Source organism: Cupressus sempervirens, chromosome 3 (genome assembly GCF_028749045.1).
Source record: "Cupressus sempervirens isolate cs-2001-9-10 chromosome 3, ASM2874904v1, whole genome shotgun sequence".
Taxonomy (NCBI): Eukaryota; Viridiplantae; Streptophyta; class Pinopsida; order Cupressales; family Cupressaceae; genus Cupressus; species Cupressus sempervirens.
Genome location: NC_143120.1, coordinates 665,926,940 through 665,953,179, shown reverse-complemented (window position 1 = coordinate 665,953,179; position 26,240 = coordinate 665,926,940). Strand labels below are relative to the sequence as shown.

At 36.6% G+C, this 26,240-nt stretch overlaps 1 protein-coding gene across 4 annotated transcripts; it reads left to right on the top strand.

The window, feature by feature from the left end:
* The first annotated feature begins 23,445 nt into the window (after positions 1 to 23,445).
* Positions 23,446 to 25,848, top strand: LOC149568463 (putative anthocyanidin reductase). 4 transcript variants are annotated; one of them, XM_089821393.1, is made up of 6 exons: positions 23,446 to 23,593; positions 24,233 to 24,383; positions 24,469 to 24,635; positions 24,764 to 25,136; positions 25,218 to 25,431; positions 25,534 to 25,848. In XM_089821393.1, the coding sequence occupies exons 2-6, from the start codon at positions 24,254 to 24,256 to the stop codon at positions 25,688 to 25,690; spliced, it is 1,041 nt and encodes a 346-aa protein (XP_089677519.1). In that variant the 5' UTR covers positions 23,446 to 23,593; positions 24,233 to 24,253; the 3' UTR covers positions 25,691 to 25,848. The 4 variants fall into 4 exon arrangements, with proteins under 4 accessions (XP_089677519.1, XP_089677518.1, XP_089677517.1 ...); XM_089821392.1 differs by having other exon boundaries at positions 23,451 to 23,593; positions 24,134 to 24,383; XM_089821391.1 differs by having other exon boundaries at positions 23,461 to 23,620.
* Positions 25,849 to 26,240: the final 392 nt, after the last annotated feature.

The following is a 26,240-nucleotide window of genomic DNA, read 5'->3' as shown; positions in this document are numbered from 1 at the left end:
ACATCTAATTATTCACCATAAGCTTACTTTCTCACTATCAATATTATTATTATCAAAGCATGTTAAGATTCAAAGTAGTTTCATAGTATGAATTAGTAAGCACATAAAATGAGAAACTCTTAGTAAGTCTAAGGGCCAATTCAAAGTACTTAACTCAATAATAATTCACGATCAGTATTTAAACACATCCTACTACATCATCGTATTGAGTGTGTCAATTTAAATTTGTTAGATGAATTTTTTATGCAAGGATTAGCTGCAAGCATATAAATAACGTTTGTATATAACATACCTTGTCATTCTGACATATATGTATTCATCATTTCATGCAACTAATGTAGTAAAATGTGGTGTACATGAATCATATTATCATTAATTATACATAGGGTACATGAGCTGACGAGCTACCTCTAATGACATGCCTATTGACCCTTATTACATACTAGCTAACTAATGCTTTATTCCTACACTACATTTTCAAATTGGTATATATATTCTATCGACTTTGATATTCTACTAATATCTTCAATCGAATCCACAACATTCATTATCTAACTAACATTCCCTCAAGCCAAATATAAAATTCACTTGAAATTAAATCCAACATCTACACAGGTTTGTCATGCATTCAATTCTATCTAGTAACTCTTATCTATCAATGTGCTTTATTGACTAGATAAAACTAGATTTGAGTTATTATTTTAATCCACCATCCATCCTTATCCTTGAATCTCCAATCCCATCATACTGAAAACTTACTTCATATTAACCCTATTATATCTACATCCAACTATCCTAATTTATAGTCTTAACTCTAATTTAATGAAACCCTCCATACATAACATCATGTTCAATTATATATGCATTCTTGTAAACTTATTTATTTCATTTAATTTATTTTCCTATATTGAGCTTTTCCATTACCATATGGTTTAATTGTTACATGTTTCTAAATGAGCCCCTTGATATAAACATTACCCTTAAACAAAGCTCAAATACACTAAGTGTCATTATCCTCTACTCAAGACTTGAAATGATTAAATAATTATCTGATAAAAATAAAAACAAATCTAAAGGATGAATCTCATATCTATCTTAAATCCTCATCATTTCCTAACTCTTACCAAGGCCACATTTATTCCTACACATGGTCCCCACAAGGTCCCACGTGGGTCATGTGCAAAATTTTGACTAATCCAAGCCTTAGGACATATTTTTCCCATCCCTCCAATCAGAAATCCTAATGTGAACAAGTCATATTAAATGTCAACCTGACATTCTCCTAAGTACAAATCCCTTGGGATTGCTATCCCACTCCCCCTTAATTTCAAGTCGACTACCTATGCTTGGGAACATGTGACCACTACTACAAGGAGGGGACAACTAGTGCATAAGACAAGGATGTGACATAAACCTTTTCTCCTATGCACCCAAGTATATTAATGGGGATGAAACCCCTTTTCAAGGAGGCAAGCTCAAGGATAAAATTTTTGACATGACATGTCAGAATGAATGTCAAATTTAACAATAAGCCTTGGGGAGTGGAGAAAACTTTTTGCATTATGATGGCTTAGGAAATGTTGGGGGCTACTCTAGAAGGGCGGTCAAGATCAATCTTGGCTTTTATTGAGTGCATGTGATATGAACATAAAATTTTCCTTCCAAATTATTGAGTGCACAACAAGATTGTAAGCAATCTACTAAGTTTTAAATTTATACAATCAATGGTATCACATAACATCTATGGATTGTTATTATCAACTAGTCATTTACAATACCACAAGGAGAAAACTTTCTTTCACATTTTCAAATGATAACAATGATGTCAAAGTAAATTTGCGACTCATACCAATGCTTTCATAACAATATAAACTCCAAATGAAACATGCATATACAACCTTATCAATCATTTCCTCTACACGTACATTAGGTAACAATGATACAATCTCCTTCCATCACAATGGGGCAACATAAGGGACTTTTCAAAATCATAAGGAACATGAACATTGAAAGATATGGACAATGAGTAGCATGAACATTGTCCAACATGATCGTTGAGAACGTGAACAAGCTGGTGAATCCTCCTTCACAAATGAGCGCACAATGTCAAGTTTTCTCATCCAACATCAATCTACAAGATGATCATTCCAAGCCATTTCCATTGCTCCCTTGGACACAAATCTGCATATGCAACACAAAAAAATAACAAGGACAATGGGTGCTTTCCACCCAACCATAGGCCTCAAAGAGACCACCCCTACGCTAGGGAACAAGGCTCAAACTAGGATACACATACAATCTTTCAATGCATAACCATTATATTTCAAACTTGAACAACTTCCCCCCAAGGCTATTTCACAATGGCTTCACAGATGGAACCATAAACATAGGGTGAAGGTGTGTTCTAAAATGGAGACTTGCCATACCAAACCATATCTGCAATAAACAATTTTCATGCCCTCTCGGGGCTATCATAATTCAGAAAATTTCATGCCCTCTTGGGGCTATCATAAATCAACAATTTAATGCCCTCTTGGGGCCTCCACATTTCCTCCTCCAAACCCACTACCATCAGTTGTAAGTCCTCAAACTTCCTTTCTACACCATACTTTCCTTATCACCCCTAACAATATATGAATGGTTATGGCATACAATGGATAATACAACACCCATAATACAACAAGGAAATAGAGGAAATCCAAACCTCATACTCACAATACTCCACACAATACAACAAGATGCACAATGGTGTCACACTAATATACATGGAATGAAAACCATTCAAGCACTCACATGAATGCTACTCCACAATGCAATGCAATGCATACTCCATTGATAAACTCCACACTTGCATATTTTCTTAACCATGCTAAAAGGAAGAAATGGAAAAGAAGAAATTTTGACATACCAACCTTGGTCCAAGCTAGGGTAAGGATAGTTTTAGTAGAGCTCCCCTAATCTCCCTCCAAAACCTAACTGTCTCTAAAATTAGAGAGTGGGTAGACACCCCACTAGTTTAGCCAAGACCCTCTAATAAAGCCTTCCCACTAACTTATTTTAGATAAAACACTAAGCCACTACTTCTTACAAACTTGTCTCCTCTAATGGTTCATTGATAGCCCTCACAAGCTCTGAGTTATGACCCTCAAAATATCGACCTCGAAATGCACTTAGAGCACCTTGGAGACTCCTCGGTACGGGGTGGCCGCAAATGATGGATGGTCTTCATGGCCAGAACAAGGGTGTGACTAGGGTTCACCTGCCCATCCAGAGCTAATGGAACTGACGATTCGATGCCAAGATCAGCAGTTTCAAAGTTACATTGTGGTGCACCTATGAACTGAGGCACACTGCGAGTTTTGGCATCGAGCGAGATCGTTGTGTCGAATCCAAACAGAATATGATCTCTCAAAAATGAGATAGGTTATTTTAGGCCTCAGTATCACCATCCTGTAGCATTTGATAGTTCATCAATATCCCTCAAGAGCTTTGAGTTATGACCCTCGAAAGAACAACCTCGAAATGCACTTAGAGCACCTTGGGGACTCCTCGATATGGGATGACCGCAAATGATGGATGGTCTCCATGGCTGGAACAAGGGTGTGACTAGGGTTCACCCGCCCATCTGGAGCTAATGGCGCTAACGATTCGATGCCACGATCAGCGGTTTCAAAGTTACGCTGTGGTGCACCTATGAACTGAGGCACACTACGAGTTTTGGCATCGAGCGAGATCACTATGTCGAATCTAAACAAAATGTGATCTCTCAAAAATGAGATAGGTTATTTTAGGCATCAACATCACTATCTTGTAGGATTTGACAATTCATCGATAGCCCCCATGAGATTCGAGTTATGATAGTCGAAAGATCGACCTCAAAATGCACTTAGACCACATTGGGGACTCCTCGGTACGGGGTGGCCGCAAATGATGGATGGTCTTCATGGTCGAAACAAGGGTGTGACTAGGGTTCACCCACCCATCTGAAGCTAATGGCACTAACAATTTGATGCCAAGATTAGCAGTTTCAAAGTTACGTTGTGTTGCACCTATGAACTGAGGCATACTGTGAGTTTTGGCATCGAGCGAGATCATTGTGTCGAATCCAAATGGAATGTGATCTCTCAAAAATGAGATAGGTTATTATAGGCCTCAGTGTCACCATCTTGTAGCATTTGATAGTTCATTGATATCCCTCACGAGCTTTGAGTTATGACCCTTGAAAGATCGACCTCGAAATGCACTTAGAGCACCTTGGAGACTCCTCGATACGGGGCAGCCGCAAATGATGGATGGTCTCCATGGCTAGAACAAGGGTGTGACTAGGGTTCACCTACCCATCTGGAGCTAATGGCACTAACGATTCGATGCCATGATCAGTGGTTTCAAAGTTACGCTATGGTGTACCTATGAACTGAGGCACACTACGAGTTTTGGCATCGAGCGAGATCGCTATGTCGAATCCAAACAGAATGTGATCTCTTGAAAATGAGATAGGTTATTTTAGGCCTCAACATCACTATCCTATAGAATTTGACAGTTCATCGATAGCCCTCACAAGCTTCGAGTTATGACCCTTGACAGATCGACCTTGAAATGCACTTAGAGCACCTTGGGGACTCCTTGGTATGGGGTGGCCGCAAATGATGGATGGTCTCCGTGTCTAGAACAAGGGTGTGACTAGGGTTCACCCACCCATCTAGAGCTAATGGCATTGACAATTCAATGCCAGGATCAGCGGTTTCAAAGTTACATTGTGGTGCACTTATAAACTGAGGCACACTACGAGTTTTAGCATCGAGCGAGATCGCTGTGCCGAATCCAAATGGAATGTGATCTCTCAAAAATGAGATAGGTTATTTTAGGCCTTAACATCACTATCTTGTAGCATTTGATAGTTCATCGATAGCCCTCATGAGCTTCGATTTATGACCCTCAGAAGATCGACCTCAAAACACACTTAGAGAACCTTGGGGACTCCTCGGTACGGGGTGGCCACAGATGATAGATGGTCTCTGTGGTTGGAACAAGGGTGTCACTAGGGTTCACCCACCCACCCAGAGCTAATGGTACTAACGATTCAAATAGTTCTAGCCGTTAGGAGTTAGATTTTGAAAAGTTGTCAAGAAAATTACAAAAGTTGCTAAGCAACTTTTTGCAATTTTTGTGCTAAGACAAGTTTTATTGCAAATTTCATTGCAAATAGACTCTAAAAACTCCTAGGGACTCTAATAATGTTCTAAACATCTAGACTTACCTAAAAAACATGGAATTTACCAAAAATCCACTTTATTGGACCAATTGATGGCCAAGGCTTATAATTGCACCATGGGGTCTTGTGTCCATTACAAATGTGGATGGTCATAGGGAGATCATTAGATCTATCCCTTGACCATATTACATCAAGAAAATAAAAATGATTAGGTGCTTTGCACTAGTGTTCCCTGTATTTCATAAAATTTAAACTATAGAGTTTCCTTCCAAAATGCTCATGTAGCCGTTACATTCAAGATTTAAATTTTCTAAAGCAATAAGCTAAATTTTAAGTCACTTATTGAATGATTCAACTTATGAAATGACTTGAGATTATTATGAGACCTTATTAGGACCTATGTAATGACTCACTTACCCTATGCAAATTTAGACATTACTAAAGTTCAAATCTCATGGTCCTTTACAACTTTTCAATATGAAAGTCTTTCAAAACATTATACAATATTATGACTCTGTATGCTTTCAAATGCCATGATTGGTTGCAAAATGGAAGAAATCAAGTATTCTAATTGTTCATCCATACTTTCTAGATTTTTCTTATTTGATTAGTTTGATAAAAATAGTTTTAATAATCATAATGTCAGCTTTATGTCGAATAAGGAAAAAACCAAATTTGTTTAATAAGATATCCGCAAGCATCTTTCATATAGTTATAAATGCTCCTAAAATTGTCCTTATAGCCTTGTATCACATGCAAATATGATTTGCAAGAACTTGTTAAATATCTTCCTCTTATAATTCCTTACAAAGAACCTACCAAAATACAAATTAGAATGTGCAACTAATTTAACCTGTCTTTTTCATTATTACAAAAACCATATACAAAAAAAGTTCACATTTTACATCATGATACATCATAAATCTTAGGAAATCTCCACAATACCACACCCCCCCAACTCTTCATGATGTACCTACATTCCAATATCATAAAAAAAATAGTAACTTATTGTATTAAACAAGATAATCATCAGTTCATTTAATCATTATGAAGAAAATAACATAAGAAGTAAATATACCTAGTCGAGTGTTCCAATAGGGTCCTCTCTCTGTTTTAGGGTCTCCAACAGGGCTTCATGATCAACATTAGCAATAGTAAAAAGTTATTTTACTTTTGATCTTCCTTGATGCTTCAACAACTTTACATTTGTTTCTATAATAAGATGCGAATATATCAGAATTATTTTGTGCTTTTGATAGTCTTCGAATGCAGGAATTCCATTCCTTCTAAGCATGTATGTCTGCAGCCATGTTCTAGCGACAACCACTAAACCAGTAGGATATGTGAATCCATCATCATCTATGATTAGTTGTGCAAGTTTTTGTTTACCTCTTACATAATGTGCTAACCAATAATCAGATTTCTCATCATTCTCTTGTGGTGCAACCAATGCAAAGACATGTCCTGGCTGAAGAAGATCTAATAGATGGTTATGCTCAAGTGAACTTTCTGTGTCATCATTTATGATAGAGGATATGATAGACAATGGAGTAAGATAATGTGGAGCCCATGTGTCCACCCACTCACTTGACTCACAGTGATCCCAATCACACTAAAAACAACTAGGACAAAAGCAAGCTAGCTATCATGTCCAAATGGTCCATGTACTAGAATCAGAGCTCCAGAATGAATGCATTTTTGATGAGTCTCTCACTGTAGCACAATCTAATCTATCAGCTATGGACCCTTCCTCAACCAACCAAAAGAACCTTGCGTACCACTGAATCAAGAGTCCCCCCCTGTGATAATGCTAAACTACACCAATCAACAATGCTACGAGCATCAAGAAGCTCTGCTGCTGAAATCTTGAGTTGCTCCTTGACTAGAGCTCTCTTCACACATGCCCCTGCTCCATCATGTTCCCCTTTTCTATGGCTAGACTCAAAAAAACTCCAAATATGAGGCACCCCTCTCTCTATGTGCATCCTACACAACCAATAAAACATGCGAGCATTCTTGAATTGACCGTACAGTTATCTGACCAAATGATATGTCTATCCATAGCAATTGCATGCTCATGTAAGAAATCAAAATAATTCTCAAAACAATGTTGCATAAACTCGTGAGAGTGAGATCTATCATCACTCCTATAAAAATAATACTCTCTAATAATCTTCCAATTATCTTTCGCACTATCAGGGGCATGTCTATATGTTATGTGAACAAAAATAGCAATCTGAATAGAGTTGTAATACTGAGATTGTGTCTCATTTTGAAGTTGCAATGTGTAGTTCTCAGCAAAATCAACAACTGATATAATAGTACCAATGGGAAAACTCTCCTTGCACATTCTAAATTGTTCATCCAACCACTTAGACCTATGACTATGTCTTGTATACTAGTAAAAAAGATTTGCCTTGAAATCTAAAATAAAACTAGCCACACTGATATCTTTTCCAACCAATTCACATATAGAGCTCTCACCTCCACTCTTCAATGTGTATTTCAACATTTCATATACCTTTTTTTCACTATTGTCTTTCCAAGATCTTGTTCGCACCCCTCATGGAAACATGTGTCAAACTTGGATAAGCCACCACATTCTAAACACTTCTCATTTAAGCAAGCATTTCTGTAAAAGAAACAACCATCAACTCTACAACATAAAAGTTGATCTAGCAAGTCTCTTGATGATTTTGGAAGCTCACTAGCACCACAATCCTCCAACATTTATTTACTATGCAAAGTAGAATGGATGGAGCATAATAGTTCATAGTGCATAGAAAACTCAACATGATATTTGCAACAACATGTATTTTGAATTTTGAGGGGCACACAATAAAATGGCTTCAAAGATTCAAAAGCCCTTTGTGATATATGAAGACTTGGATGACTCTCTCTAAATTGTTTGAACAACATAGTTTGACTTACCTCCAAATAGTGTTTAGGATGTGGCGTGCGGTCTCTGATGCCAATTCTCAACTTTAACATGTCTTTAGCATTGGGTGATACTCATGAGTTAGAGTGCCAAAATGGTGTAATTTTTTCTTTCACATCATCAGATAGCTTCTTATGAAAACATGGAAGTCTCCCACCAAATGCCCATGTTTCATTTTGAAGAGGATCACCAATTTTCTCTCGTCGACTAAGTGCTCTTCTCAAAGTAGTACGATTTAGATTCAAATCAATACAAGTTTGTCTCATATATCTACCCTTTGTCAAATGATGACTTACTAAAGAGGTTGTAATAACCCTTAAAGCAGCTTTGTTATCCTTCTCCCTGTTATTTTTCCCAATGCTATTGAGAGCAATGAAAAGATTCTTCACAATAATGGCATTTCTTTCCAACTTTTTATTGACACGAATCTTCAATTTGGAAAGCATAGTTCTCATCTTTTGCATCTTTAATAAGTGCATGAAAAGCTCACATTGCTCTACCACTGTCTTGTTGCTAAAAAACATCGGATATAATCTTGAAGCCCATAACCGAATGGTTATTTCTGATTTTTTTCCTTCCAAACTAGTAATAATCATTTCATTCATTTCAATTATCCATTTTGATATTTTAGAACCTTCATGTCGATTATAATTAGGAGATATGCAACGTTCTTGTGCATTAGGTTCCTATGCATTGTCATGTTCGACATGGTCAATTATGCAATTTGGATTATGACTTGGTAGCATTTCATCTTCAAAATTTTCATTCTCTAAATTTTCAATTTTGGCATTATCATTTTCAATAGGTACATTTTCATTCCCTAATTGTACATACTCATTATCTAACTCTATGATTTCACCTTTGACTAATTCGTCGTCAACTTGACTGATATTTAGCATACCTTGTATTTTTCTTCGTTGTTCCATTTTGTCTCTTTCCCTATATGTCGGAATGTCTTCATTGGATATCTTCCTTTTGCGTTTATCAATCGACGATTGCTGCTCCCCATTGAGATGAAAAATTTGAACACCTAAGGTTATATTTTCAAAAAAAAATCGATTGGTCGAGCCCCAACACGCACTTTTTTGCAAAACTCATGAAAAAAGAACAAAAAAAGTGATGTTGTCGGGTCTGCAGGGATAGGAATATGTTGGAAATTGGTGCCAGGGAAAATTGGATATCTGATTTACAATGAAATATCCAATCTTATCCAAAGAGATTTGGAGGGAAAACAACCTTTGCTATATTAGTATTAATATTAGAATAATAATTGGAGGGAAACTAACTTTGGTTTATTAGTATTAATATATAGTAGCAATATTATTATTATTCCTATAATAGTATTCTTATTATTACTATAGATATAATAGTATTAATATTTAGTGTTTATTTATATTATTATTATTATTATGCTACAATAGTATTAATAGATATATTAATACTATGCCATAATAGTAATAAAATATATACTATTATTATAGCCATAATACTATTATTATTATTACAATAGATATAATAGTATTAATATTTAATGTTTATTTATATTATTATTATTAAGCTACAATAGTATTAATAGTATATAAATATGTCGTCATTTAATAGGTCAAAAGGTGTCATAGGTCACCCTATGACCCCCTTTGACCCATATGAACGATTCTAATATGTTCCTAGGGGTCCTAAGACCCCTAGGGACATATGTCATCATTTAATGGGTCAAAGGGGGTCATAGGTCACCCTATGATCCCCTTTGACCCATATATACCATTCTAATATGTCACTAGGGGTCCTAGGACCCCTAGGGACATATCTTTCCATTTAATGGATCAAAGGGGGTCATAGGTCAACCTATGACCCCCTTTGACCCATATTAACCATTCTAATATGTTCCTAGGGGTCTTAGAACCCTTAGGGACATATGTTGTCATTTAATGGGTCAAAGGGTGTCATAGGTCACCCTATGACCCCCTTTGACCCATATATACCATTCTAATATGTCCCTAGGGACCCTAGGAGCCCTATGAACATATTTCATCATTTAATGAGTCGTGGGGGGTCATAGGGTGACCTATGACCCTCTTTCACACATATTAACCATTCTAATATGTCTCTAGGTGTCGTAGGACCCCTAGGGACATATGTCATCATTTAATGCATCAAAGGGGGTCATAGGTCAACCTATGATCACCTTTGATCCATATTAACCATTCTAATATGTTGTTAGGGGTCCTAGGACCCCTAGGGACATATCTCATCATTTAATAGATCAAAGGGGGTCGAAGGTCAACCTATGACCCCCTTTGATCCATATTAACCATTCTAATATGTCCGAACATATGTCTTCATTTCATGGGTCAAAGGAGGTCATAGGTCACCCTATGACCCCCTTTGACCCCTATGAACGATTCTAATATGTCTTTAGGGGTCCTAGGACCCCTAGGGACATATGTCATCATTTAATGGGTCAAAAGGGTTCATAGGTCACCCTATGACCCCCTTTGACCCATATATACCATTCTAATATGTCACTAAGGGTCCTACGACCCCTAGGGACATATCTCATTATTTAATGGCATGTGGGGGGCCATAGGTCAACCTATGACCCCCTTCCACACATATTAACCATTGTAATCTGTCCATAGGGGTCCTAGGACCCCTAGGAACATAGCTCGTCATTTAATGAGTCAAAAGGGGTCATAGGTTGACCTATGACCCCCTTTGACGCATATTAACCATTCTAATATGTCTCTAGGGGTCCTAAGACCCCTAGGGACATATCTCATCATTTAATGGGTTGTGGGGAGTCATGGGTCAACCTATGACCCCCTTTCACACATTTTAACCATTCTAATATGTCCCTAGAGGTCTTAGGACCCCTAAGAACATGTCATCATTTAATGGGTCAAAGGGGGTCATAGGTCAACCTATGACCCCCTTTCACACATATTAACCATTTTAATATGCCCCTAGGGGTCCTAGGACCCCTAGGGACATATGTCGTCATTTAATGGGTCAAAGCGGGTCATAGGTCACCCTATGATCCCCTTTGACCCATATTAACCATTCTAATATGTCACTAGGGGTCCTAGGACCCCTAGGGACATATCTCGTCATTTAATGGGTCGTGGGAGGTCATAGGTCAACTTACGACCCCCTTTGACACATATTAACCATTCTAATATATCCATAAAGGTACTAGGACCCCTAGTGACATATGTCATCATTTAATGGGTCAAAGGGGGTCATAGGTCACCCTATGACCCCCTTTGACCCATATATACCATTCTAATATGTCCCTAGGGGTCCTAGGACCTCTATGGACATATGTCATCATTTAATGGGTCGTGGGGGGTCATAGGTCACCCTATGACCCCCTTTCACACATATTAACCATTCTAATATGTCCCTAGGTGTCCTAGGACCCCTACGGACATATTTCATTATTTAATGCATCAAAGGGGGTCATAGGTTTACCTATGACCCCCATTGACACATATTAACCATTCTAATATGTCCCTAGCGATCCTAAGACCTCTACAGACATATCTCATCATTTAATGGATCAAAGGGGGTCATAGGTCAACCTATGACTCCCTTTGACCCATATTAACCATTCTAATATGTCCCTAGGGGTCTTAGCACCCCTAGGGACATATGTCATCATTTCATGGGTCAAAGAGGGTCATAGGTCAGCCAATGACCCCCTTTGACCTATATGAACAATTTTAATATGTCCCTAAGGGTCCTAGGACCCCTATGGACATATGTCATCATTTAATGGGTCAAAGGGGATCATAGGGCCCTTTGACCCATATATACCATTTTAATATGTCACTAGGGGTCCTAGGACCCCTAGGGATATATCTCGTCATTTAATGGGTCGTGGGGTGCCATAGGTCAACCTATGACCCCCTTTCACACATATTAACCATTCTAATATGTCCTTAGGGGTCCTAGGACCCCTAGGGACATAGCTCGTCATTTAATGGGTCAAAGGGGGTCATAAGTGACCCTATGACCCCCTTTGACCCATATTAACCATTCTAATATGTCCCTAGGGGTCTTAGGACCCCTAGGGACATATCTCGTCATTTAATGAGTCGTGGGGGGTCATAGGTCAACCTATGAACCCCTTTCACACATATTAACCATTCTAATATGTCGCTAGGGGTCCTAGGACCCCTAAAGACATAGCTCATCATTTAATGGGTCAAAGAGGGTCATAGGTCACCCTATGACCCCCTTTGACCCATATTAACCATTCTAATATGTCCCTACAGGTCTTAGGACCCCTAGGAACATATCTTGTCATTTAATGAGTTTTGGGGGGTCATAGGTCAACCTATGACCCATTTTCACACATATTAACCATTCTAATATGTCCCTAAGGGTCCTATGACCCCTAGGGACACATGTCATCATTTAATAGGTCAAAAGGGATCATAGGTCAACCTATGCCCCCTTTCACACATATTAACTATTCTAATATGCCCTTAGGAGTCCCAGGACCCCTAGGGACATATGTCATCATTTAAAAGGTCAAAGCGGGTCATAGGTCAACCTATGAACCCTTTTGACCCATATTAACCATTCTAATATGTCCCTAGAGGTCCTAGGACCCCTAGGGACATATCTCGTCATTTAATGGGTTGTGGGGGGTCATAGGTCAACTTATGAGCTCCTTTGACACATATTAAGCATTCTAATATGTCCCTAGGGGTCTTAGCACCCCTAGGGACATATGTCATCATTTAATGGGTCAAAGGGGGTCATAGGTCACCCTATGACCCCCTTTGACCCATATATAAGACCCCTAGGGACATATGTCATCATTTAATAGGTTGTGGGGGGTCATAGGTCACCTTATGACCCCCTCTCACACATATTAACTATTCTAATATGTCCCTAGGTGTCCTAGGACCCCTAAGGACATATGTCATCATTTAATACATCAAAGGGGGTCATAGGTCAACCTATGACCCCCATTGACCCATATTAACCATTCTAATATGTCCTTAGGGGTCCTAGGACCCCTAAGGACATATCTCGTTATTTAATGGATCAAAGGGGGTCATAGGTTAACCCATATTAATCGTTCTAATATGTCCCTAGGACCCCTAGGGACATATGTCATCATTTCATTGGTCAAAGGAGATCATAGGTCACCCTATGACCCCCTTTGACCCATATGAACGATTCTATAGGGACATATGTCATCATTTAATGGGTCAAAAAGGGTCATAGGTGACCCTATGACCCCCTTTGACTCATATATACCATTCTAATATGTCCCTAGGGGTCCTAGGACCCCTAGGGACATATCTTGTCATTTAATGGGTCGTGGGGTGCCATAGGTCAAACTATGACCCCCTTTCACACATATTAGGCATTCTAATATGTCCCTAGGGGTCATAGGACCCCTAGAGACATAGCTTGTCATGTAATGGGTCAAAAGGGGTCACAGGTCACCCTATGACCCCCTCTAACCCATATTAACCATTCTAATATGTCTCTAGGGGTCCTAGGACCCCTAGGGACATATCTCGTTATTTAATGGGTCATGAGGGGTCATAGGTCAACCTATGACCCCCTTTCACAAATATTAACCATTCTATTATGTCCCTAGGGGTCCCAGGTGCCCTAGGGACATATGTCATCATTTAATAGGTCAAAGGGGGTCATAGGTCAACCTATGACCTCCTTTCACACATATTAACCATTCTAATATGCCCCTAGGGGTCCTACGACCCCTATGGACATATGTTGTGATTTAATGAGTCAAAGCGGGTCATAGGTCACCCTATGACCCTCTTTGACCCATATTAACCATTCTAATATGTCCCTAGGGGTCCTACGACCCCTAGGGACATATATTGTCATTTAATGGGTAGTGGGGGGTCATAGGTCAACCTATGACCCCCTTTAACACATATTAACCATTCGAATATGTCCCTAGGGGTCCTAGCACCCCTAAGGACATATGTCATCATTTAATGGGTTAAAGTGTGTCATAGGTCACCCTATGACCCCCTTTGACCCATATATACCATTCTAATATGTTCCTAGGGGTCTTAGGACCGCTAGGGACATATGTCGTCATTTAATGGATCGTGGCGGGTCATAGGTCACCCTATGACCCCCTTTCACACATGTTAACCATTCTAATGTCCATAGGTGTCCTAGGACCCCTAGGGACATATGTCATCATTTAATGCGTCAAAGGGGGTCATAGGTCAACCTATGACCCTCATTAACCCATATTAACCATTTTAATATGTCCCTAGGGGTCCTAGGACCCCTAGGGACATATCTCTTCATTTAATGGATCAATGGGGTTCATAGGTCAACCTATGAGCCCCTTTGACCCATATTAACCATTCTAATATGTCCCTTGGGGTCCTAGGACCCCTAGGGACATATGTCATCATTTCATGGCTCAAAGGGGTCATAGGGTGCCCTATGACCCCCTTTGACCCATATGAGCGATTCTAATATGTCCCTAGGGGTCCTAGGACCCCTAGGGACATATGTCGTCATTTAATGGGTCATTGACCCATATACACCATTCTTATATGTCACTAGGTGTCCTAAGACCCCTAGGGACATATCTCGTCATTTAATGGGTCGTGGGGGCCCATAGGTCAACCTATGACCCCCTTTCACACATATTAACCATTAGAATATGTCCCTAGGGGTCCTAGGACCCCTAGGGACATAGCTTGTCATTTAATGGGTCAAAGGGGGTCATACGTCACCCTATGACCCCCTTTGACCCATATTAACCATTTTAATATGTATCTAGGGGTCTTAGGACCCTTAGAGACATATCTCGTCATTTAATGGGTCGTGGGGGGTCATAGGTCAACCTATGACCCCCTTTCACACATATTAACCATTCTAATATGTCCCTAGGGGTCCTAGGACCCCTAGGGACATATGTCATCATTTAATGGGTCAAAGGGGGTCATAGGTCACCCTATGACCCCCTTTGACCCATATTAACCATTCCAATATGTCCATGGGTCAAAGGGGGTCATAGGTCACCCTATAACCCCCTTTGACCCATATTAACCATTCTAATATGTCCCTAGGGGTCCTAAGATCCCTAGGGACATATTTCATTATTTAATGAGTCAAAGGGGGTCATAAGTCAACCAATGACCCCCTTTGACACATATTAACCATTCTAATATGTCCTTAGGGGTCCTAAGACCCTTAAGGACATATGTCATCATTTAATGGGTCAAAGGGGTTTATAGGTCACCATATGACCCCCTTTGACCTATATGAACAATTCTAATATGTCCCTAGGGGTCCTAGGACCCCTAAGGACATGTCATCATTTAATGGGTCAAAACCCTTTAACCCATATGAATGATTATAATATGTCCCTAGGGGTCCTACGACCCCTAGGGACATATGTCATCATTTAATGGGTCAAAGGGGGTTAAAGGTCACCCTATGACCCCCTTTGACCAATATGAACGATTTTAATATGTCTTTAGGGGTCTTGGAACCCTTAGGGACATATGTCATCATTTAATGGGTCAAACTCATATTAACCATTATAATATGTCGCTAGGGGTCCTAGGACTTCTAGAGACATATGTCATCATTTAATGCGTCAAAGGGGGTCAATGGTTTACCTATGACCCCCTTTGACTCATATATATTAATAATATACATATATAGTATAACATATATATATTACGTTATTATATTTAATAAAAATATTACGTTATTATATATATTAATAACATACATATTAATATAATAATATATAATGCATATTATATATTTATATATAATACATATTATATATTTATATATAATATATTACGTTATTATACCTATATTATATTATTATACATATTAATATAATGATATATAATACATATTATGTTTAATGAAAATATTATGTTATTATATATATGAATAACATACATATTAATATAATAATATATAATACATATATATATATATAGATATAACGTTATTATATTTAGTAAAAACAATAATAATATAAATTATATTTATAGATTGTAATAAGATTAACATAATATATTATTATATATTAATAGATTATATCTTATATCTTTACATTACATTATTATATATATGTATATATATAATATATTAATATACTTCTTTACATAGTAATATAAGTGAAATAATTTATAAATCATAAGCTATAACTTTTAAACACAATTTTCCCTCCAAAATGGGTTGAGATTTGAAATTTCTCACCCAAATTCATCCGACGCATATCGGATATCCGATTAGGCTTGGTATTTACCAAGCCTACTCGATCAACCCAAAAGACGTGTTTGAAGAGGGTTTTAGTGATACTCAAACTTCGGGTAGTCATCTGACAATGTTATTTTGATTGAAATTGAATGAAACGAAAAGGGTTTTTTAATATCGCTCTCGAAATTCTATCAATATAATTTCTGTCAAATTCTGAGTTCAATAAGTATTTATTAGTTAATTATCAATAAAAATTATTGTAAAGTGTTGATTGACATACTAATTGAAAAATAGCTATAATTTTCAAACTGTATAACATTTTTTAAATCTAAAAGTTGCGTCACATTCTATGCTTCACCTGATATAAGAAAAAATAAATTTAAATTAAATTTGGTAAAATTTTCTATTAGTTAAGGTGGTCAAACATGAGACTTTTTTTTCTGAAAAAGTTTTGGTAGAAAAATCATATTTAATTATTTATTTGGAATAAAAATACCAAAAAATATGCATCACATCCGGGCATCAATCTACTTTTCATATCTATAATTATATTAAAAAAATATTATCATTTGATTTTGATTAAGGTGGTCAAACATACACCTACTTTTTATTTTTGCCCTGAAATTTTTATAGTACTGCATTAAAATTCAAACTTTTGACCAATCAATTTATTTTTTCTCCTAATAAGGCCTAGTAGTTTAGAAACTACATTCAATTTCCTATAGATTATTTTCTTACAACTTTTTGATATAAAGTCCATAACCACTTCAAAATTATGTCTCAAGTTGACATAACCCTGATTTGCTGATTTTTAACTGCCACTTAAGGCCATAGTTTGGTACACCGTGATCCTGCACATGCCCATGATCAACATATCCTATCTATAACCTGCAAGCACAAGCCTTAAGAGAAATGCCTTCCAAATATATACCAAGAAGCTCCCACTACAAAGGATAATGTCAAATATATAACCAATCCATTCACAACATCTCAAAGAAGTGAATCCATGTAGTCTCAAGGACATCCACAACACATAAACCAATAACCTACAAAAATAATTCTCATAAAAAATCTCCAACAGTCTCCCAAATTCTCCACAACCAATAGAGGAGAGAGATAGAGGAATAACCATGTCATTTCTCACATGACATACATGAGCACAAACCAATGAGCACAATCTCTAACCAATCTCAAATCCAATGTAAGTAAAACTAAACATCCAGTAAGATAACCAAAACCAAAGAGAAACCATGCAAATCATAACCTGTATAATGTCCTTCTACACACACCTCTAGATGTAAACTATGCAAGTATGATCTCCTCCATAAAACCCCAATAGGAAGCCTCGTCAACACCCAAACCATACCATATAACTAATCATGGATGTAAGCCTATCACAAGAAGATCAAACTCATAAACCATTCCTAAACCAAGGAATATGCCCAATATAAAACCATCTCCCAAACTCAACCAGCATAACAATATATGCAAATGGAGATAACCAATGCTAAACCATCTCTCAAATGAACTCTCCAAAACTAACTCATGTGCCATAGCTCTAATACCAATTGTAAGAAAACTTGGAAGAAAGAATATAACCATTTTCACATAACCCATAATAGATCTAAAATAAATAAAAAATTAAAATCCACATGCAAGAGAATAGACAACATACGCACTAAAATTGTGATAGAAGATATATAGTAGGAAACCCTTATTGAGGGAAAAACCTAGCCTCCAAAAGAATCTATCACCATTTATTATTCAGCAACAACACCATTGCAATACAACCATGGAAGCCTTCAAAGGCATAACCACAACTGAGAAATCTATGTGAACAAGCATGAATCCACACATTCCATGACATGCTTCCAACCTTCACGAATTCTCCCTTGGCTACCCTGTCAAGCCTTGTCCTACTCAACTCTCTCTCTTTTTGTCTTCTTCTTCTCTCTACCAACAACCACCTTTGTTGTTGCTTATATAGTAGCAAGTCTCACAAAACCACCAAGTGGTATTAAATTAACCATGTGCTAAAACCATGTGCTACCTATTGCATTGATCCCACATTTAATATTGTAAATTTAATTCTTTTCCCAATATTAAATAATTACATGAAATATTATCACAATGTTATAGTACAACTCATCAAGTATATCTCATGGGAATCTTCACATATTGCACATCCATCTAGGTGCAATATTACATAATGAAATAATACAATATAATAATATTATGCAATGTGTGCAACACCCATTATCTCAACACACGCACGCACACACACACACACACACACACACACACACACACACACACACACACACACACACACACAATGAAAGTAAATTCATTTAAAATGTGTAAAAAAAAGGAAAAATTGAACCTTTTTTGAAGTCTAATAATTTCGGATGCCTCTCTCTATGGTTCTGATCAAAACTGTCTATAGCCCACTATCAAAAATGACATGTGGGGTCGTAGTGAAAGTATTTGCAATTTTATTTTTTTCTAGTTTTGATCAAAACTTTATTAATTAGTTTTGATTAAAACTAGCAACCCTTAAACTAGGGTTAACAAACCTCAGTCGGGCTTGGTATTTTTGATGTGGTTTCACAATGCATGCCCCATTTATCTGAGAAATGGGGACCCCTATTATTTTTTGTTGTCTCCTAGACCCCTAGTTTGGGTCCCAAGTCATTTTAGGAACTCTTCCTAAGTCTGGACCAAGTTAGTGTCTCTAACTGAGAAGCCCCAGAGTGTCAAAACTAGAAAATTCTAGGTGAATAAGTGCTTTTGTGCATAAGAGCACACATGCACACTTAGTGCACATGTGCATCCATTGAGGTTTTCTAAACCTGAATAACACAAACAAACCAAAATGTTAAAACACCAAGGTGTGCATGTGTGTACCTCCTCAAGCTACGCACATGTGCACCTTTATTTGCATTTGAAAAAAAAGCCATGATGAAATAAACCTAAAACACAATACTTGAAAAGGTTTACACATGCACACCTATTCAACGAGCGCATATGCACACCTTTTCATTCTTGCAACCGAAGACTTAAAACAACTAAGCCTAAGGAAAGGTGCACACATACACACCTTTCAAAGACCCTAAGGTACACATAAGGGTGCACACATCAAGGTGTGCATGTGCACACCCTTAATGCTTGACAAAGCAAAGAAAAAACCTTGAATTCCTCCCATTGCACATGTCATTTACATGTGTGTAGTATCACACATGCACACCAATGCAAGTGCACATGTGCACATAATATATGCAAATAGGCGTCATTAAGCATGCCTAGTGCACCTATCAAGGTGTGCAAGGTGTGCTAATTTGCATTTCTGGGCTAAAAGGGGGATTAACTTGTATTTTTTATTCTAAAGAATTTGGAATAGTTTTTTTGTTAGTTAGGGTTTGTTTTGGGTTATATTTTCAACCCTCTAGACTAATGTGTGCTTCTTTGTGTAGGTAAAAAGGCATCATTAACTTGTCGGAGTCATAACTTTTGACTTAGAGCTCAGGATTTAAAATTGTTTACACCATTGGAAAGAAGAACTAAAAATATAATTTCAGTCCCTAAAATAGCTACCCAAGTTTAGGGACCAATGAAAGTTTCAACATAAAATTTTGAGCAGAGGACCTCTAAAAAAGCCAGTTAAAAATGCCTAGAAAATCTTGTTAAAAAGAATGAAAAAGTTTCAAACATTTGATCATTCTAGATAATCTAGATTACTTGGTCTTTAATTGGGAAGGATCAGGTAGATGGAGGGAAGAAAAAAATCAAGCAATTTTCACTAAAGATCACAGATACAGAGGTTGGACACATGAAACAGAATAGATTCCTCATCTTATGCAACTATTAATGACAAGATTCAATACGAGTGCCTTGGAATTTCAAATAGAAGAAGCAGAAGGAGTTCAAATATATGAAAAATTTTGGTTATAAAGAGGGTATAAATCATCAAAAAAGGGAAAAATAAGTACACTAAAGTGCTCATAGACCTCGTTTGAGAAAAACCCATAAACTATTTTCAAAACTAAGAGCTTTGATTTTTTGGCAAGTTGAGCACCTTGCACAAATTTCACTAAGGTGTGCTTCTCCAAAGGTGCGCAAGGTGTGTAAGGTGCACCTCTCCAAAGGTGCACTTATCCAAAGGTGCACCAAAAGTGTTTGAAGAAGTCAGAGGTGCACTGACAGTTAACTGCCAATTCTAAAAATTTAGAGCTTTCCATGCACTAGAAATGCATTCTGACGGCAGTTCAACTCCTACAAACATCCAAAGAAGGTCAAGCTTCTATTTATAGCATCTACAGAGACTCCTACATCAGCTGATGGCATTCTTCTTCTTATTTTCTCATTCTTTCTTTTTTTAAGACATGTAAAGGCTCATGCACCCATTAAATGATATAAATAAGGGTGGAGTCCTACTTAGCACTATTTAGAGAGTCAATTTGTACATAAATAGATTTTTTTTATTAGCTTAGAAGCATATATTTGCATGAAGAGATCTCTCACTCTCAACACAAATTAGGGTAAAGATTTCCTATAAATTGAGAAATTAAATATGTATTCTAGGTTATTATTTTGATTCAATAATTATGTATGTTATTGGTGCTCTCATTCAGAGTGTAGTTATTCTCGCCTGACTGTGTTATATTTTGTGAATGTATGTTGATGGAGTGTAATGGAGCTAATGGTTTTTTGTGTTATTTTGATTGAGAGATATTTTAATTCTGGTGTTTTCCACATGTTTACAAATTTTGCTAACCTACTTAGTTGGGGAAGAGATCACCCTATTGTTCCTAGATAGCTTTTTGTCTCACATAAGTGCGCTTTCTAAGGTCTTGTGATTTAATGAAAAGTGAAACATATTATGGTTACTAAATTCCCATCAATGATTACATCAGTGGAATTAGGGAAGCACTTCTCCTATTTTCATTGGTTACCTACTAATCTTTTCAAAGGATTTATTCATTGACGTGTTGTTTCAATGGCTTATTTCCATTAGGGATTTATTTTTCAAGTCATTTTCTTAAAATTCTTCTTACATTATCTTCATTATTTTCTTTTACAAACATTTGGTTAATTTAGGAATTCATATAGTTGGATAGTTAAAATTGCGTTCACTATAAATAGAAAAATACAAAAATATATTTCTTTTTGTGTGGTTATTCTTTTGAGATAGCAAGAAAATTCAACATCTTACCTAAAATTGGTCAAACCAAGAAAGGCCTCCTTGTGAACATTCACATTTATCTTCTACTGTGCAGATTCTAGTAGGTCGCAAGATTGCCCAAAACCATGGAGTTGATCCCAGATTAGCTTTTCAAGAGAGGATTTCGAAAGGATTCTTGTCATTAAGCATCACGCAAAATAACAACTCAACAGTTTTGATCAAAACTACACGAAAAAAATAGTTTCAATAGAAACTTACATTTTTGTTTGTTTCAATAGAAACTAGATTTTTTCTATCAAAACTTTAAAAATACTTTCTATTGAAACTAAGAAATGGAAAATTTGTAGTTGCATGATTTTAGAGAAATTTCTTCCTCTAAAAGAGTGTAACCCACTATTATGGGTTCACCCCATCTTTATGCTTTTCCAAAGAAGGGACTGCATTGGAGGTAAAATCTACCATGTTTGAATAGTAAAACTAGCTGACACAAGGGTTGTTTCATAGCTAACCTTCTTACTTTTTATTTCCTTTGATGCTGAGCTATTTCCTTAGTCCTCATCTCCTCCAAATCTTCCTCCTTTTCCATTATTTTCTTCTCTCTCATTGTCTTTCAACTCTATCTCCTCATTCATCTCGCAATTCCTAAAGGATTATCATTTTATCCTAGCCCCACTTTTAACCAATCTCCTATATCTCCTACACAACTCATTTTCTTCCTCTAAATCTACAAAGTGAATTTCCTTTTTTTTTCCAAATTTAGCTTCTGTAACTTTTGGGTCTTATTTATTTTGGGGTATCTAGAGGGTGTGGCTTAAGGGGAAGGCTTGTGAATGGAGGTTGTAGAAGAACACCCATAATTACCAAGAAGATAAGGAAGGTCCTAGTTATTAAGGATAGAATGGAGTGGGGAAAGGGAAAGACAAAACTTATAAAGCCAAAGAACTAAACCCTGGAGTAAGATAGTATAGCTCTTACCCTTTTTTCTCCTATCCCTAACATCCACTACAATGGCTTTGAGATCATGAAATAGAAAAATAGAATTGAAATTTTATCATGGTGTATAAACTGATTTAACAAAGGGAAATGGAAGAAATATCATGCACCAAACCTAACCTATAAGGCTTATGCTAAACGGCACTTGTAAGAAAATCCCAAATTCAACAATTTCTTTGAAGAAGCATGTAGATATCTTTTAATTCCATCATCTTCTTCCAACCTGTACCAAAGATCCGATGTATCCGGCTGCTCCAATCACACACACTCGCTTTACGCTCTACTTAACCTCATCCGCCATTAAAATATTTGGTAGTCGATTAATTTCAAAGTTACTATTCCAAAAGATTTACACTTTTCTATTACTCAAGTATAAAAGAATTTATTTAATAACTATCTTTAAATAAATGAGAACTTATTAACTCCTACGTCCTTTTGAAAATATGAATCTTTGTCCTTTGTTGTGTTGGCAATAATCACATTTAAATAAACGCCCTTTTGAAAATATGAAGCTTTGTCCTTTGTTGTGCTGGCAATAATCACATTTTAAAGGTGACCTCCACATAAATCGATCATAATAGGCCATGAGTTTCTCTTTTCCATGGCCGGATAAGAAACGTGCAATGTATGCATAGGAAACGCCAAAACAGACCTAAATGGATCGGAGTGTCTTAGTGTTCCAATAGAATTGAAAGATAAATAAAAACTGACAAAAAGGAATAGATTCAATGTAAACTTATAAAAAAACAAGGAAGGGTCAAAGTTGTATAAAGTTGTATATTGAATTGCACTGATTTGGAACCAAATGTCAAATGACTCAGATAAATTTAATAATAATATTTTTTTTAAAAAGGGTTTATAACGGGGGGAGAAAGGTGAAGAAGGGAAGGCACTCAGATCTGGAAGAAGTCGTTCAAAGGGAGAGTGGTAGGGGGTGAGGTGGCGCTCAATTTTGTTCTGTTCTGCACTAATCTATGAAGTCTTATTAAAATTTGAGTGATTGGAACGGAAATAACAGAAACAAGTTAAGTAGAATCATCCACATCTCCAGGTTCCAAATTTTCTCCTCTAAAAACGATTTATTTATTGTAAGAGCTTTTAGTTTTAAAATTTACTGAACGTGATTTTCTCTCCATTATTCGGCTGTCTCTGTCTCTAGTTATGGATATGACAAACTTAGGAAAACGTTTTCCATTTGTTTTGTTGGTTGAAAAGAATAAGCTTTTAAATTGTTTTTTTTGGCTAATTAAAGCCTAAGAGATTAACTCAGTTTATAGCCTTCCGATCCTATATTGCAAAAAATTGAAGGCTGGGAAGAAAATAATTAATACACAACAAATAGTTTGCTCAAATTCCTTTTTGATTTCTACTTTTGTGTAGACATTTTTGCTCAGAAACCTACTTCAAATAGGATACGACTTCTTGAGATTCCTTATCATATTTCACCTAATCTTCACCCTACTTGCATTTTCCTCCGATCGTTATTTCAAACTTCAATGTTATTTGATCTTATTTTTTATCCCAATTGAATTTTAACTAACATACATCAAGCTGAAAATTACAGAAAGTCTGTGAGGTGCAAATAACTTTGAATAGCAGATGGGTGGGCCAACTAGCAACCACCATTATTAATAAAGACAAACTCAGAATCTTCCTCTGACAGGTTTCTCAAAGTAGGGAATCAATGGCAGACGAAATTAACAAGACTGTGAAACGAGTGTGTGTGACTGGAGCAGCGGGATACATCGGATCATGGCTGGTGAAAAATCTGCTAGAAAGGGGTTATACCGTGAATGCCACCCTTAGAAACCCAGGTATAAATTTCTACATAAGAACAACACTATATTTAAGAGTTGCATATTAGATCGTCCCATTTGTAAATGGGTTGATTGTATGCAGGGGACGAAACAAAATCTGGGCCATTGCTGAAGCTTCAAGGGGCAGAGGAAAGGCTTAAGCTCTTTAAAGCTGATCTATGTTTAGAGGGCAGCTTTGATTCTGCTGTGGAGGGTTGTCGTGGAGTATTTCATGTGGCAGGTCCCATGGATTTTACAAAACCTAACCTCGTAAGCACATGAAAACAGTCTTCATCTCTTTATTCTTAATAATACTATTTACAACGTTTTCAAAAATCATTGTATCCAAGTATTTAAATTTTTTTTAAACTTATGTGGAATGGGTGGTGTTTTTCAAGGACGATTTTGTTGCACCTGCTGTAAATGGAGTACACAATGTTATGAAAGCCTGTGTAAGAGCTAAATCTGTCAGACGCATAGTTTTAACTTCATCACTTATGACAGCTTCTCCAATGAATGACATAGGAGAATTCGCCCATGAGGCATGCCTGGATGAAAGGTGTTGGAGTCCGATAAATTTTCTTAAATCCCAGACAAATAAGTTAGCTTGGTATACGATCGCTAAGACTTTAGCAGAGCAGGAGGCTTTTAAATATGGGCATAATAATGGCATTGAAATTGTGAGCGTACTGCCAGGTGTGGTGATTGGGCCTTGGCTTACAGCTACAAGTGCTTTAACATCTGCTCAACTCATATTAGCTCTCCTTGGAGGTATAAATGTTTGTCTTTAATTGTGGGTTTTGTTGACATATTCATGATCTTCTATTATTCTAATGTGACCTCAGTTAACAGGACATGATGAATTTTACGAAATAATCAAGTTTGTCCAATCTGTATTGGGCTGTGTACCAATTGTTCATATTGAAGATACTTGCAATGCACACATATTCCTGATGGAGAATACCAATGCTCAAAATCGCTATGTTTGTGCATCTGATTCTTTGAGTCTCAAGTCTCTCAAGGATTTCCTTTCCAAACATTATGAGCACCTCCAGATTTCTCTCAAGTAGGAAACCAATTTTCATTTAAATCTTGTAGGTTGTTTAACTCGTCTAGAAAACTTATAATTGCATGAATCTTCTAATAGCTAATTTTCTATTTTGTACAGGTTAGATGAAGGTGGTGGCTCTCAAAGAAATCTACCTGTCTCTTCAAACAAATTGTTGGACATGGGTTTCTCTTACAAGTACCATTTACCAGAAGCTTTTAAGGAGAGCATAGAATGTCTCATCAATTATGGACTGTTAAACCGTAGTAATGAATAAGATATTTGGATGGATAAATTAAAGAGGATTGTTAAGTTGTAGTGAATGAATAAGGTATTTGCATAGATAAGCAGCAAAGTTACTCTTCTCTGGAACTATTATATTTTTTGTTTATATTTTTTAAATCAAACTTTTTATATAAATATTATCCTTCGCCACTTACAGTTGTAATCTTTAATTCGTAACTTGCGATAGTCCATTACTGAAATGTTGTTTTCAAATGAAATCTTATATTTGGAAACGATCATATAATTTGCAATCATTTCATTTTAAATTAATAATATATATTATTTATCTAGACTAGGAAGAGTTTTATGGAGAGAGGGAAATGATTTTTGATCTTTGATTATGAAATCAATCAATCAGGTAAATTTAAATTAAATTTATGGAAATTTCAAACTAAACTTTTATAATAAATAATTTGTGTGAGTCTTTCAAATGCATATATTTGAACGAGGTCATTTGGTATTATTTAAAAGTTAATTTATTTATATTTTATGGTAGAATAATTTTATTTATATTTGAGATTGTTTTAAAAAAAGAAAATTCA